Source organism: Garra rufa, chromosome 15 (assembly GCF_049309525.1).
Source record: "Garra rufa chromosome 15, GarRuf1.0, whole genome shotgun sequence".
Lineage (NCBI taxonomy): Eukaryota > Metazoa > Chordata > Actinopteri > Cypriniformes > Cyprinidae > Garra > Garra rufa.
Window position 1 is genome coordinate 15,246,557 of NC_133375.1, and position 15,825 is coordinate 15,262,381.

General features: G+C 36.3%; 1 protein-coding gene across 1 annotated transcript; it reads right to left on the reverse strand.

The window, feature by feature from the left end:
* Nucleotides 1-414: 414 nt before the first annotated feature.
* LOC141287544 (uncharacterized) lies at nt 415-6,956 on the reverse strand. The gene is made up of 5 exons (XM_073819707.1): nt 6,689-6,956; nt 6,504-6,609; nt 6,217-6,427; nt 5,426-5,686; nt 415-1,255 (listed from the first exon to the last, which is right to left on the reverse strand). The coding sequence occupies exons 1-4, from the start codon at nt 6,953-6,955 to the stop codon at nt 5,620-5,622; spliced, it is 651 nt and encodes a 216-aa protein (XP_073675808.1). The 5' UTR covers nt 6,956; the 3' UTR covers nt 415-1,255; nt 5,426-5,619.
* Between the last annotated feature and the right edge of the window lie 8,869 nt (nt 6,957-15,825).

Here is a 15,825-nt window from a genome sequence, read left to right on the forward strand (position 1 = left end):
ATATATGTAATAAAATCTTTATTTGAATCAGTATGGTACACAATAATTGATAAACTTAGGTCAAAAGCAATCAAAATGTAGTCACAATACATTACTCATGTACTCATACATAAGTAATCTAAATTATAATAAACATTTCTCGTGATTTGTAACCAGTAATGGACTGCAGTTTGTAACACAAAAACTTTACGAAATTAATAAAAAAAACATGTTCTAGAAATGTACTGAGGAGCTAAAAAAAGAGTGTAAACTCAAATTAAATTAAGGATGTTAAAGATGATTTTGGTGCATCTTGAAAGGGTCAAATGTGACTTATTCAGTTCCAGTGGAGAAGCTCACTAAGAAAGCCAACAAAGTGCATTATTAAAGTGTTACCTTAAAAAAAAAAAAAAAAAACTTTCCCCAATGCATGAAATGGGTTGAATGAGATAATGGTTTTCTAATGTCAATAATGTGATAGTCATGGAGTCATTCATCCATTTGCATACAAAATAAATGTACATGGTGAAATGTGTTGATGTAGCTGCTTGTTTTATGTATAGCTGCTACAAAGTACAAGCTTTCTTATTTAAATGTTTCTTATATAAATGCACAATACAAGACTGAAAATCCAAATCCACATTATAAAGTAGTCTGCTCAACCCATGGGTTCTTCAACTTGAATCTGCAACCACAGTACAGTTAAGAAGCAGATACAGGTAAATATATAAAAAATGTTGTGCCTTGGATGCTGTGAGCATGGAGTCTGTAGTGTACACTACGATTTTAAAATGTTTGCTTAAAAAAAACAGCATTTCTTCTTACGTCACAACTTAAACTTATAAAAAAAAATTCTACGGTTAGACAATACTTTCACAGACTTACAGGTCTTTTGTTAGATGGTCCTGGGGCTATTTGGGAAAACAAGTCCTTTCATACTTACATGACCATCAGAAGATGACAGAGGATGGAGATTATGCTCATGAGTTTTTATGTGCATGTCTGTAGTGTTTTACCAAAGACAAAAATATTGTGTTACTGGGATTTCACTACCACAATTAGAAACTACATTAGAAACTTTTTTTTTTTTTTCATTCTCTCACTTAAACACATTTACAGGCACAGCATGTCCTCATAATGTAGGGCTAGAAAAGGGCCACAGCTTTCTTCACGCCAGGTCTGCTTGGTTATGGACCTTCATTTAGATGTTCCTGGAATAGTTCAGGGTTGATGAAGCTCTTCTCCAAAACCAGCCTCAGCATTGTGTCAATGGAATCTGCAATAAGCAAAGGAATATAGTGTGTGTGTATATATATATATATATATATATATATATATATATATATATATATATATATATATATATATATTTATTTATTTATTTATACTACAGGGCCGTTGAATGCTTGAATCTGATTGGATGGCGAACGTTCTAGAGTTGTGCATTATTTTCAGGGAAACACACAGCGAACGTAGTTCAAGGCAGCTTTTGACCGCAGTACGTGTCTATATCGCTTCGCCACACATTTCAGTTATTTCAAAGGTCCTTTCAGCCCAAAACAGTAAAATACACACAATGACACTGGCCAAACTAATAAATACGGTAAACAACAGGATAAAAACGACAGATTATGTCCATGATTTTTCCACAATATTACGTTTTATTATCTACGGAAAGCACAAACTCTATTTCTCGCTCTCTCTCCCTCACAGACGCACACACACACAGTTAGCACTCATACACGCTAATGTTGTTAGCGCTGCTCAGACGATTAACAACTTAAAAACGACATGACAGTTCTCACAAGCGAGGTAACAACGGCGTGGTCTTGAAGAAAATGAACTTAAAGTTTAACTGTTAGTAGAGACGATGCTGCCAGTCACCCTTGAGAGACACACAGACTTGAGAGAGGTAATTCATGCACTTATTCTCTCTCCCTCACTCTTTCTGTCTGTCAGTCGGTCTAAACTTCATTATTAACTGCATTAGTTTGCTATTAACAGCCCAAGCGTCGTTACTAGGTCTAAAATGACGTTTTGGAACTAGCAAAGAAGCTGTTAGATGAGCTGCGTAAGAAATTAATCCTACTCACAATAGCATTTTAAGGATAAAAACGGACGAATGTCTTCAAATATATAATTTGATCGATGTCTTGAAGTGTGGTAACTGTAGTATAAGCGGAATAATTGACTTCGGGCCGTAGAATTCTGCGAAAATAATGGACACCCGAGGTGGAACAGCCACTCCGCTTCGCGTCGTGACCGTTACACCACCTCGGGTGTGCATTATTTTCTATTTTTTTTTTTTTTTCCATTATTTTCATTTTTTTTATCATTCCATGGAATGTCTGGATACTGGATTCTGATTGGCTGGCAGGTATGCAGTAAAACCGTTTAATGCACAAGTAGTTCCAAGTCAGTTTAATCGCCGTTCTATATTAATGCGCTGCTTTAATTGATGCACGTAAACGCAGAGAGAGAGAGAGAGATCGCATTGTGCTGCGCACATACATAAACTTCTTATCAGCTCTTGCCCGCGATTCTTATTAAAATAGCCTATATACTAGATCGCTACATTATATTCCTCATCAACGAAGTGGTAAAACTGCTGTTTTTGAATGAATTCGTTGTTTGTAGAGAGAGACGCGCAGACGCACAGCATGCAAGCAGATACACTAGGGTTACCACTTTTAATACCCCAAAATAAGGGACGCTTTTGGGGAGGGGGGGGTTTCATATGAGGTTTCATATGAGTTGTGCATATAATATGGGACGTCCTGAATAAGAACTGATCATTGTTTTTTCTACTTTTTAGACATGGGGTCTATATACCCCGTTAAAATGTAATCATGTCCCATATCTCAAAAATGCTGCAGTAAAAAGGTTTCATATGAGTTTTGCATATAATATGGGCCGTCCTGAATAAGAACTGATCATTGTTTTTTTTTTCTACTTTTTCTACTTATTAGACTCTAAAGTCTAATAATGTCCCATTTATCAGAAAAGAACCGTCAAGTACACCAATAAATAAAACGGATATTAAAGCAGAAATGCAAATAAATAAGTAAAAATTCACGAGCATTTTGTAGTATTATCTCTCAGTCCTGGGCGTCTAAATGAAAAGCGCTCTGCAAGCGCGTTCTCTCTGTGTTGTTTCTGAAACTACCGTAATCACTGTAATATGCGCGCACACTTAAAATCAATCGCGGCTGGCTTGACCGTGTTTTTCTGAACCGCGGCTGGCTTTTCCGCAGTGATTATTTGCATGAGACGCTGCTTTTAAAAAAATTATAAAAAATACGGGACAAAACCCGTCCCGTATTGATTCAAAACGGGACGCGCAATTTCATTCTCAAATACGGGACGATTCCGTATTTTAAGGGACGGGTGGCAACCCTACACAGACATAAGGTGCGTTCCGATCGACAGGGTCCCTACGCAGTGTTCACTGCTCCCTACTCCCTTAGCACGGTACATCCGTTGAAGTGGACTTCGCTGACAATAATCGCTCATTTGGAATGCCCTGAAACGTCATCAAAGCAAATCAACGGCAGGGTCACGCAGATTATGATTTAACATAAATAAATATTGTAATTTATTTTACTTTCAAATTTAAATACATATAAAATACATATAAATGTATGCATCTAAAAAATATAGTCCAAATGTATGTTTAGACCGTTAACAGATTTTGTGGTCTTATCTCACGCACTTTTTTTCCCCACACACAGCCTAAATTTAACTATCCTGTGGTAACATTAAATAAAACAAGACAGAGCTTCACCTCGCCAGTTTTACTTTCATTCATAAAATACAATATGCAAATGTAACATGAATCGCCATAACCATTCATAAACACTCTAATTTGTATAATAATAACAACATTTATTGCAACCGCTCCATTGCAGAGCCTTTAAAAAAACTCCAACGGCTCTACTCCATCATTACTTCTAACTAGTGACGCGGTGCGCAATGACAGTTGGGTAGTTTTCCCCGTCCACTTCCTGTGAAGTGATGTACCGATGTTCCCTTATTCCCTATGCCGTTCGCAGTGCCCTTCGAACTGAACATGTTCGCTCCCTTCGGTTTGGAATCTCACTTAAGATGGCGGAATACCCTGTGAAGTCCACTTCGCAGTCCACTTACGGTCGAATGGAACGCACCTACAGTCTACGATACACACACACACACACACACAACTGTCTCTCTCTCTCGCCTTCTCTTGGTCGATCGATAATCTACTGAAACAAATGCTATAATGCATTCAAATAAATGTGATCTTACCGCACTATTCCATCTCTGTGTGATTTGAAGCGGGCAGAATGCTAGAGCTGCGTGTCATAACTGACGAAAATAACCGTCTTTTTTACCCATTCAGTAAAATTTTGCGCTGCAAAGAGCAATACTAGTTTTAACTTGTCTATAACTTTGCAAACGACCATGGAATAAGCAGGATAATCAACGGCTTGCCATGCATTAAAGGATTTTAAATGCACAACGTGGAGGCTAATACCCGCTGACCCGAAGTGCATTTTAAATCTCTCTCTCTCTCTCTCTCTCTCTCTCTCTCTCTCTTTTATCCCTTACATATTTCTTCTTCTAGTTGTGTAAGTTAAACCCTGAAAGCACATGTACATCTCGGAGACGTTTTTTTGACGTATTGCAGATGAGCAAACTACGTCTTGCAGATGCAAATGCAGACGTCTATTGGATGTTTCCCATCAGATGTCTTTAAGATGTTTATGAATTAGAATGTATGTAAAACTGACATCTTACAGACGTCTGCCAGACGTTTGTACACAGCAAATGCTTTCCAGATCAAGAGATCTTTAACAGACATCATGCAGATGTACATGTGCTGTCAGGGGCCTACGTTAAAACTGCGAACTACGAACCAAGTGTTTTCATGACAAAGATGGTATCAGTCACTCACTATGTAGTTTTAATAATATTAAAAAGGTTTAATATTTATGAATTCGTTACGAATTTATAAACTTGTCCATTTCGTTGGAAGTACAGTGCACTTCTGCGCATCCGAATGGCTGTGATATTTAAAGTTTTTTTTTTTTTTTCTTAGAAAATAACCAATCGTTTCGCTAGATAAGACCCTTCTTTCCTCGGCTGGGATCATTTAGAGTCCTTTGAAGCTGCATTTTGGAAGTTCAAACTCAGGGCACCATAGAAGTCCATTATATGGAGAGAAATCCTTAAATGTTTTCCTTAAAAAACATAATTTCTTTACGACTGAAGAAAGAAAGACATGAACATCTTGGATGACACGGGGGTGAGTACATCATCTGTACATTTTTGTTCTGAAAGTGAACTACTCCTTTAAGATCAACTAATGTACTACATGCTTCATGGAGCTTCAAAGGAAGTTGCTTACAACAAAAGCTTCATCTACTGTTCACTGTTGACTATAAAAAGAAATCCAAAAGGACCTTACCTGGTTTTAACCACATTCGTTCCTCTACAGGTGTGTGGATGCAGTCAGGTAAGGTAATGTGTCACTTGCTGTGATAGTGAACACTTTCCACATGACTGGCAATTCAATGGACCACCGCTTTGCAACAGCTTCTTCTCATCTTTGATGAAGGTTTATGATGCTGTTTGTCCAGTCAAGAGCATCAGTTTTCTAATTTAATGTCCAACACCCTTAGTGTCGCTCATATTCGTCACTGTGTGACTTCCATGTTTGGCACAATATCTAATGCAAAAAAAAAAAATTTTTTTTTTTAAATAATAATAATGTGACCCTGGACCACAAAATCAGTCATAAGTGTCTTTTTTTTAATGACATTTATACGTCATCTGAAAGTCGAATAAGCTCTCCACTGATGTATAGTTTGTTAGGATAGGACGATATTTGGCCAAAATACAACTATTTGAAAATCTGAAACCTTAGGTGCAAAAAATCTAAATATTGAAAAAATTGCCTTTAAAGTTGTCCAAATGAAGTTCTTTGCAATGCATATACTAATGAAAAAAATAGGATTTGATTTACGGTAGGAAATTGACAAAAATATTTTCATGGAACATGATCTTTAATTAATTTCGTAATGGTTTTGTCATTTTGAGCCATTCAATGTATTTTTGGCTATTGCTACAAATACACACGTGCTACTTAAGACTGGTTTTGTGCTCCAGAGTCACATATACTTATAAAATAAACATGCAATGAATAAGTATATAGTCAAAACACTTTGCAGACCAGGATAGGAAAAAAGGTCTACTTACTTTTCATCGACTTTTGTGATTTCATGCTCATAAGTGACATCCTTTGGTTCTTTGAGGGTCAACAAGGATCTGTCGTTGAAATCATCTATGCTTTCTTCCATTCGCGGCCGTTTTATTGGCGTTGATGTGAGCTCCTCCGGTGTTTCGAGAGGGACGCAAACATTCTCGGAGGAGCTGATGACAGGATGCCCTGAGGATCTCACTTGAATAGCTGTTTGAACATGAGCAAAGAGGTTAAATAATGCGGTAAAACCTTCACTAAACACAACCCACAAGCTAAACCTCACCTTTACTGCGTCGTTTGGGTTTAGGGATTGGGAATGACGCTTGAACCGAGACGCTCTTTTTTAAAGTTTGAGCGGAGCACTGGCAGCCCGCATCCCGCATCAGAGTCTGTCAGACAGACGAGACAAATCAGAGGAACAAACTCTCAAACGTGTGAAGCAAGCTATCTAACGTTAGGTACCGTTACCTTCATACTTTGTGGTGCACCAACCGTGTACACCGACGGAACAGCGGTGTTCTTTAGGTACAACACTTTGGCAAATCCCATTTCGTGCTGGGTTAAATTCTGGAAACACTCCGCAGTGAAATGCCTCGAACACAGTCGCGAATTTACCGTTAACCCTTCCTCTTCAAAATGCAAAAATTGAAGCCAGCGGGACCGTAACCACGGTAATCGTGGGATACTGAAAAGAGTTTTGTTAGGCAAACAACCGAAAACACACCGCTTTGCCATTTTTGCCTTTTGCGTTTATTCTTCTTAGGTTTAATGGCGGTTGACAAACCAATTTAGGTGCAGTACCGCCACCAACTGGACAGTGCGTGCAGCGCCGAAAGGATTGGTGGTGAACAATAATTAGTATATTTGAAACTTAAATCCTGTTGACCCTGTTTAACCTTGTTCTGGACCAGTTTTAACCCTTTAACTGCCCCACCAAGAAAAAGGCAATGGAAAAAAATTTTGTTTGCATTTTTTATCTCTTTATGTCACTAATAACCACACTCAATGTTTTTTTTTTCTATGAATCCCATAATTTTTTAAATATTGACCTCTACCAAATGGTTGATATGTCACTTAATGGTAAAAGTACTGGAATTCATACTTATACTATGAAAATCTGAAAAATCTGAAACTGTAACACTAATTTATTTAAAATTATAATCCCAAAAATATTTTTGTATATTGAATCTTCTTTATTTATTGAAGTATGCCGGAAAATATTTCAGGTTTTCATTTTATCACGGAAATTATGTTTTCTTGTTTCTATTAGACGTATACATGTAGTCGTTCAATTATGGTCTAACTGATGTCTAGTCTATTCTTGGGCTATGGTTAGACGTCTTTTAAATTTTCACTGACAGCCCAAATAGTCTAGACCCATATTCACTGTCTATTAGACGTATACATGTAGTCGTTCAATAGTCGTCTAACTGATGTCTAGTCTATTCTTGGGCTATGGTTAGACGTCTTTTAAATTTTCACTGACAGCCCAAATTCAGTCTTGTTTTAGTCTAGACCCATATTCACTGTCTATTAGACGTATATATGTCGTCGTTCAATAGTCGTCTAACTGATGTCTAGTCTATTCTTGGGCTATGGTTAGACGTCTTTTAAATTTTCACTGACAGCCCAAATTCAGTCTTGTTTTAGTCTAGACCCATATTCACTGTCTATTAGACGTATATATGTCGTCGTTCAATAGTCGTCTAACTGATGTCTAGTCTATTCTTGGGCTATGGTTAGACGTCTATTAAATTTCCACTGACAGCCCAAATTCAGTCTTGTTTTAGTCTAGACCCATATTCACTGTCTATTAGACGTATACATGTAGTCGTTCAATAGTCGTCTAACTGATGTCTAGTCTATTCTTGGGCTATGGTTAGACGTCTTTTAAATTTTCACTGACAGCCCAAATTCAGTCTTGTTTTAGTCTAGACCCATATTCACTGTCTATTAGACGTATATATGTCGTCGTTCAATAGTCGTCTAACTGATGTCTAGTCTATTCTTGGGCTATGGTTAGACGTCTTTTAAATTTTCACTGACAGCCCAAATTCAGTCTTGTTTTAGTCTAGACCCATATTCACTGTCTATTAGACGTATATATGTCGTCGTTCAATAGTCGTCTAACTGATGTCTAGTCTATTCTTGGGCTATGGTTAGACGTCTATTAAATTTCCACTGACAGCCCAAATTCAGTCTTGTTTTAGTCTAGACCCATATTCACTGTCTATTAGACGTATATATGTAGTCGTTCAATAGTCGTCTAACTGGTGTCTAGTCTATTCTTGGGCTATGGTTAGACGTCTATTAAATTTTCACTGACAGCCCAAATAGTCTAGACTCATATTCACTGTCTATTAGACGTATACATGTAGTCGTTCAATAGTCGTCTAACTGATGTCTAGTCTATTCTTGGGCTATGGTTAGACGTCTTTTAAATTTTCACTGACAGCCCAAATTCAGTCTTGTTTTAGTCTAGACCCATATTCACTGTCTATTAGACGTATATATGTCGTCGTTCAATAGTCGTCTAACTGATGTCTAGTCTATTCTTGGGCTATGGTTAGACGTCTTTTAAATTTTCACTGACAGCCCAAATTCAGTCTTGTTTTAGTCTAGACCCATATTCACTGTCTATTAGACGTATATATGTAGTCGTTCAATAGTCGTCTAACTGGTGTCTAGTCTATTCTTGGGCTATGGTTAGACGTCTATTCAATTTTCACTGACAGCCCAAATTCAGTCTTGTTTTAGTCTAGACCCATATTCACTGTCTATTAGACGTATATATGTAGTCGTTCAATAGTCGTCTAACTGATGTCTAGTCTATTCTTGGGCTATGGTTAGACGTCTATTAAATTTTCACTGACAGCCCAAATTCAGTCTTGTTTTAGCCTAGACCCATATTCACTGTCTATTAGACGTATACATGTAGTCGTTCAATAGTCATCTAACTGATGTCTAGTCTATTCTTGGGCTATGGTTAGACGTCTTTTAAATTTTCACTGACAGCCCAAATTCAGTCTTGTTTTAGTCTAGACCCATATTCACTGTCTATTAGACGTATACATGTAGTCGTTCAATAGTCGTCTAACTGATGTCTAGTCTATTCTTGGGCTATGGTTAGACGTCTTTTAAATTTTCACTGACAGCCCAAATTCAGTCTTGTTTTAGTCTAGACCCATATTCACTGTCTATTAGACGTATACATGTAGTCGTTCAATAATGGTCTAACTGATGTCTAGTCTATTCTTGGGCTATGGTTAGACGTCTATTAAATTTTCACTGACAGCCCAAATAGTCTAGACCCATATTCACTGTCTATTAGACGTATACATGTAGTCGTTCAATAGTCGTCTAACTGATGTCTAGTCTATTCTTGGGCTATGGTTAGACGTCTTTTAAATTTTCACTGACAGCCCAAATTCAGTCTTGTTTTAGTCTAGACCCATATTCACTGTCTATTAGACGTATATATGTCGTCGTTCAATAGTCGTCTAACTGATGTCTAGTCTATTCTTGGGCTATGGTTAGACGTCTTTTAAATTTTCACTGACAGCCCAAATAGTCTAGACCCATATTCACTGTCTATTAGACGTATACATGTAGTCGTTCAATAGTCGTCTAACTGATGTCTAGTCTATTCTTGGGCTATGGTTAGACGTCTTTTAAATTTTCACTGACAGCCCAAATTCAGTCTTGTTTTAGTCTAGACCCATATTCACTGTCTATTAGACGTATATATGTCGTCGTTCAATAGTCGTCTAACTGATGTCTAGTCTATTCTTGGGCTATGGTTAGACGTCTTTTAAATTTTCACTGACAGCCCAAATTCAGTCTTGTTTTAGTCTAGACCCATATTCACTGTCTATTAGACGTATATATGTAGTCGTTCAATAGTCGTCTAACTGGTGTCTAGTCTATTCTTGGGCTATGGTTAGACGTCTATTAAATTTTCACTGACAGCCCAGATTCAGTCTTGTTTTAGCCTAGACCCATATTCACTGTCTATTAGACGAATACATGTAGTCGTTCAATAATGGTCTAACTGATGTCTAATCTATTCTTGGGCTATGGTTAGACGTCTATTAAATTTCCACTGACAGCCCAAATTCAGTCTTGTTTTAGTCTAGACCCATATTCACTGTCTATTAGACGTATATATGTAGTCGTTCAATAGTCGTCTAACTGGTGTCTAGTCTATTCTTGGGCTATGGTTAGACGTCTATTCAATTTTCACTGACAGCCCAAATTCAGTCTTGTTATAGTCTAGACCCATATTCACTGTCTATTAGACGTATATATGTAGTCGTTCAATAGTCGTCTAACTGATGTCTAGTCTATTCTTGGGCTATGGTTAGACGTCTATTAAATTTTCACTGACAGCCCAAATTCAGTCTTGTTTTAGCCTAGACCCATATTCACTGTCTATTAGACGTATACATGTAGTCGTTCAATAGTCATCTAACTGATGTCTAGTCTATTCTTGGGCTATGGTTAGACGTCTTTTAAATTTTCACTGACAGCCCAAATTCAGTCTTGTTTTAGTCTAGACCCATATTCACTGTCTATTAGACGTATACATGTAGTCGTTCAATAGTCGTCTAACTGATGTCTAGTCTATTCTTGGGCTATGGTTAGACGTCTTTTAAATTTTCACTGACAGCCCAAATTCAGTCTTGTTTTAGTCTAGACCCATATTCACTGTCTATTAGACGTATACATGTAGTCGTTCAATAATGGTCTAACTGATGTCTAGTCTATTCTTGGGCTATGGTTAGACGTCTATTAAATTTTCACTGACAGCCCAAATAGTCTAGACCCATATTCACTGTCTATTAGACGTATACATGTAGTCGTTCAATAGTCGTCTAACTGATGTCTAGTCTATTCTTGGGCTATGGTTAGACGTCTATTCACTGACAGCCCAAATTCAGTCTTGTTTTAGTCTAGACCCATATTCACTGTCTATTAGACGTATACATGTAGTCGTTCAATAATGGTCTAACTGATGTCTATTCTTGGGCTATGGTTAGATGTCAATTAAATTTTCACTGACAGCCCAAATTCAGTCTTGTTTTAGCCTAGACCCATATTCACTGTCTATTAGACGTATACATGTAGTCGTTCAATAGTCGTCTAACTGATGTCTAGTCTATTCTTGGGCTATGGTTAGACGTCTATTAAATTTTCACTGACAGCCCAAATTCAGTCTTGTTTTAGCCTAGACCCATATTCACTGTCTATTAGACGTATACATGTAGTCGTTCAATAATGGTCTAACTGATGTCTAGTCTATTCTTGGGCTATGGTTAGACGTCTATTAAATTTTCACTGACAGCCCAAATAGTCTAGACCCATATTCACTGTCTATTAGACGTATACATGTAGTCGTTCAATAGTCGTCTAACTGATGTCTATTCTTGGGCTATGGTTAGACGTCTATTCACTGACAGCCCAAATTCAGTCTTGTTTTAGTCTAGACCCATATTCACTGTCTATTAGACGTATACATGTAGTCGTTCAATAGTCGTCTAACTGATGTCTAGTCTATTCTTGGGCTATGGTTAGACGTCTATTAAATTTTCACTGACAGCCCAAATTCAGTCTTGTTTTAGCCTAGACCCATATTCACTGTCTATTAGACGTATACATGTAGTCGTTCAATAATGGTCTAACTGATGTCTAGTCTATTCTTGGGCTATGGTTAGACGTCTATTAAATTTTCACTGACAGCCCAAATAGTCTAGACCCATATTCACTGTCTATTAGACGTATACATGTAGTCGTTCAATAGTCGTCTAACTGATGTCTATTCTTGGGCTATGGTTAGACGTCTATTCACTGACAGCCCAAATTCAGTCTTGTTTTAGTCTAGACCCATATTCACTGTCTATTAGACGTATACATGTAGTCGTTCAATAATGGTCTAACTGATGTCTATTCTTGGGCTATGGTTAGACGTCAATTAAATTTTCACTGACAGCCCAAATTCAGTCTTGTTTTAGCCTAGACCCATATTCACTGTTTAATACCAAAAAAAAAAAAGAACTCAAATAACTAAAAGTAACAAAACAAAAGACATTACATTCCTTCTGCATTAAAATAAATAAATAAGTAATAGTAATAATAATAATAAAATAAAAAACAGCAAAAGATAATAATATAATGGCATTTTAGGCTTTTATGTTTCAAGAAACACGCCGGCAAGTGTGGCAGTGCAACAGAATTTTTGTTTCTAGATAAATGAACATTTCTTTGTAAACCAGCAATGCTGTGTAGTGTAAACCAACATTAGAAACAATCCTTCAAACAATATAAAAAACTAGTGATTGTAAAACTTTTCAGCAACATCTCTTGACAGTGAGAGTGCGCATTCTTTTACCATAGAAACTGTTGTAAAAAACAAAACAAAACAAAACAAAAAAACAACAAACAAATAAATAACAATCTTAAAATTTTAATGTTAATACACCAGTATTTGTCATTTAAGAAGTATCTGCAACTGATCATTATGTTTTTCAAACATTAATTCTATGATTTCATTATATTTACTTAAAAAATATCCAAAAGTGGCAAAAAAGACTTACTGTATAAATGATCTAAGTATATTCATGAGGAAATAACAATAGCTGTGTCATATTCATAACTATGAATGATCAGAAGTTTATATTTATCAGCAAATAGTCCATTCTGACTGCAGAAATGGATGATTTGAAAACATTAGCTTAGCATTTCTACCTTTACCATAAAGTGACAAATCAACCGTTTGGTTGAGCACATTTTTGAAAAATTATTGAAAACATACTGAAGTTTTTTTGGCAACAAGCAACATAATTTTGTAAAGTTAGGGCTCCTACAGTGTAATATGTCAAAAAAATATGCTTAGCTTGCAAAATTTCACCAAAAACAGTTCACATGGCAGGAGTGATTTCTTTGATTCTGACATCCATGAGAGAAGAAGTGTTGTCACAAGTACTGCTGATTGACATAATGACATCTAGTGGATTTTTTTGGCATAACATAGCTCAACCAGATGGTAGAGATGGCTCAATCAGCTTAAGTTAAGTTAGGTACTCCTCTTAATAAAATATAGTGACTCAAAATGTGCTCTACCATTCGGTCGAGCGGGCAGTTAAAGGGTTAAGAAGATTTTGTATTGTGTGATGTTAATTACACCCATAGTAAGTAGCTTTTCTTTAACCCTCTTGGCCTCTTCTGTCATTTTTGATCGAAAAATTGTATGTCTAATAAATCTGAATGAGATGACACTTGGTGACACTTGGTTTTGTTTCATTAGCTATGTGAGCGCCAAAAAAATCACTAACATGATTCAGATATGTTAAAGGGTCAAAAAAAAAAAAAAAATAGTCACACTTGGCTCCTAAGCGGTCAAAAATTACCAACATACATAGGAAATGAATAGGAAATACAAAAAAACTGCAATAATTCATAGAATCTTTTGGTGGTACAGGCTACAAATCAGCCACTATGCTGAAAAAAAGTTTTCAGCAATCAAGCAATTTTTATGTAAAATGTTGCATTTATTGAAAAATAATAAATAAATAAATAATTACAAAAGATACAAAAAATGTATATTAATTCTAGTGGGGGAAAAAATGTTCATTAAAATTCGATAAATATTCAATCAAAGCTTTTCACGATACAAATATTTGCAAAGCAGCTGTACAGAAAATGTAGGTTACTACAATATATTTAGTAGCTTACTAGTGGTGACTACTGTATGTCAAGTCGGTGTACATATGGTATAGATTTATGTTAAAATCAGTAATGGTATAATTAAACAGACGATTTGATTACACCAAATATTGCATAATATTATTAAAAACTCCTCAAAATTCTAAATAATAAATCACAAAATATTATTGAACATAAAATGTATTTCATTTATTTTCCTGAAGAAAAAATGTTACCTTTTAAGGCTTCTGCTACTTTTGACGGCAAAGGAGCTAAGTGTGACTCCTAAACAAAGAGTTGTGTGTGTGTGTGTGTGTGTGTGTGTGTGTGTGTGTGTGTGTGTGTGTGTGTGTGTGTGTGTGTGTGTGTGTGTGTGTGTGTGTGTGTGTGTGTACCTGGTATTCATCACGTTGTGGGGACCAAATGTCCCCACAAGGATAGGAATACCAGTAGATTTTGACCTTGTGGGGACATTTCTCAGGTCCCCATGAGGAAACAGGCTTATAAATCATGCACAATGAGTTTTTTTTTGAGGAAGTAAAAGTGTGCACAATCTCCTGTGAGGGCTAGGTTTAGGTGTAGGGCCATAGAAAGTACGGTTTGTACAGTATGAAAACCATTACGCCTATGGAATGTCTCCATAAAACATGTAAACCCAACATGTGTGTGTGTGTGTGTGTGTGTGTGTGTGTGTGTGTGTGTGTGTGTGTGTTTCTCTTAAGGTATATAATGTATCAAAGGTTTTGGTAGGACCAGTTGAATGAATTTATTATGTATGCTTGCAGGTACTAAATTGTTTTTTGAATTGTATATTGAGAATAATATTTTTGTATTTTGCATAGTTTTACATGTCTTTGTTTGCTGTGTTCTCTTTGGTTGATTTGTTATTGTTTTGGAGTATTTGCTGATGTATTATCATTATTAATATTGTGTTTGGTCATGTGATTTTGTCATTAGTGTTTAATTTGTCTGATGAAGAGCCTGCATGCTCGAAACATCACACGCTATACGAAAGTTTTTTTAAAATAATTTTTTGATATCTTTGGAGCTTTAGTGTTGCCGACTTTTAAATGTTCTATTTTTTTTTTCTTATTCTGATGTAATGATTTTATCCTCTTTTTTTTGTTATTATAGACTATCCTCTCTATATTAAAGATATACAATAGCTCTTATGGGAGTGTTCCTAATCTCAGCTTGTTACCTGTATAAAAGACACCTGTCGTGGATGTGTATTCCAGCATGACAATGACCCAAAACACATAGCCAAGGCAACAAAGGAGTGGCTCAAGAAGAAGCACATTAAGGTCCTGGAGTGGCCTGAAGTTTCGAGTTGCCAAACGTCAGCCTCAAAACCTTAATGACTTGGAGAGGATCTGCAAAGAGGAGTGGGACAAAATCCCTCCTGAGATGTGTGCAAACCTGGTGGACAATTACAAGAAACGCCTGACCTCTGTGATTGCCAACAAGGGTTTTGCTAAGTCATGTTTTGTGATACAAGATACTTATTTCACTCATCAATATGCAAATCAATTCATAACCTTTTTGAAACACATTCTTCTGGATTTTTTTGTTGTTATTCTGTCTCTCACTGTTAAAATAAACCTATTAATCACCATTTTAATCACCGTTAAAATTTTAGACTAATCATTTCTTTGTCGATGGGCAAATGTTAAAATCAGCAGGGGATCAAATATTTTTTTCCTTCACTGTACCTGTAAGGAAAGCTAACACAACACAGCTCTAAACATCAGTATTTAAATCTCAATGACCCACAAACGACACAGAATGTGGAAAATGGTTTTAAACACATTAAAAATGCTTATGAGGCAAAAATTGAAGTCTTTATAATATATAGCAGATCTGCTTTGTGGAAGTTTCACTATGACACAATGCAAACAACAATC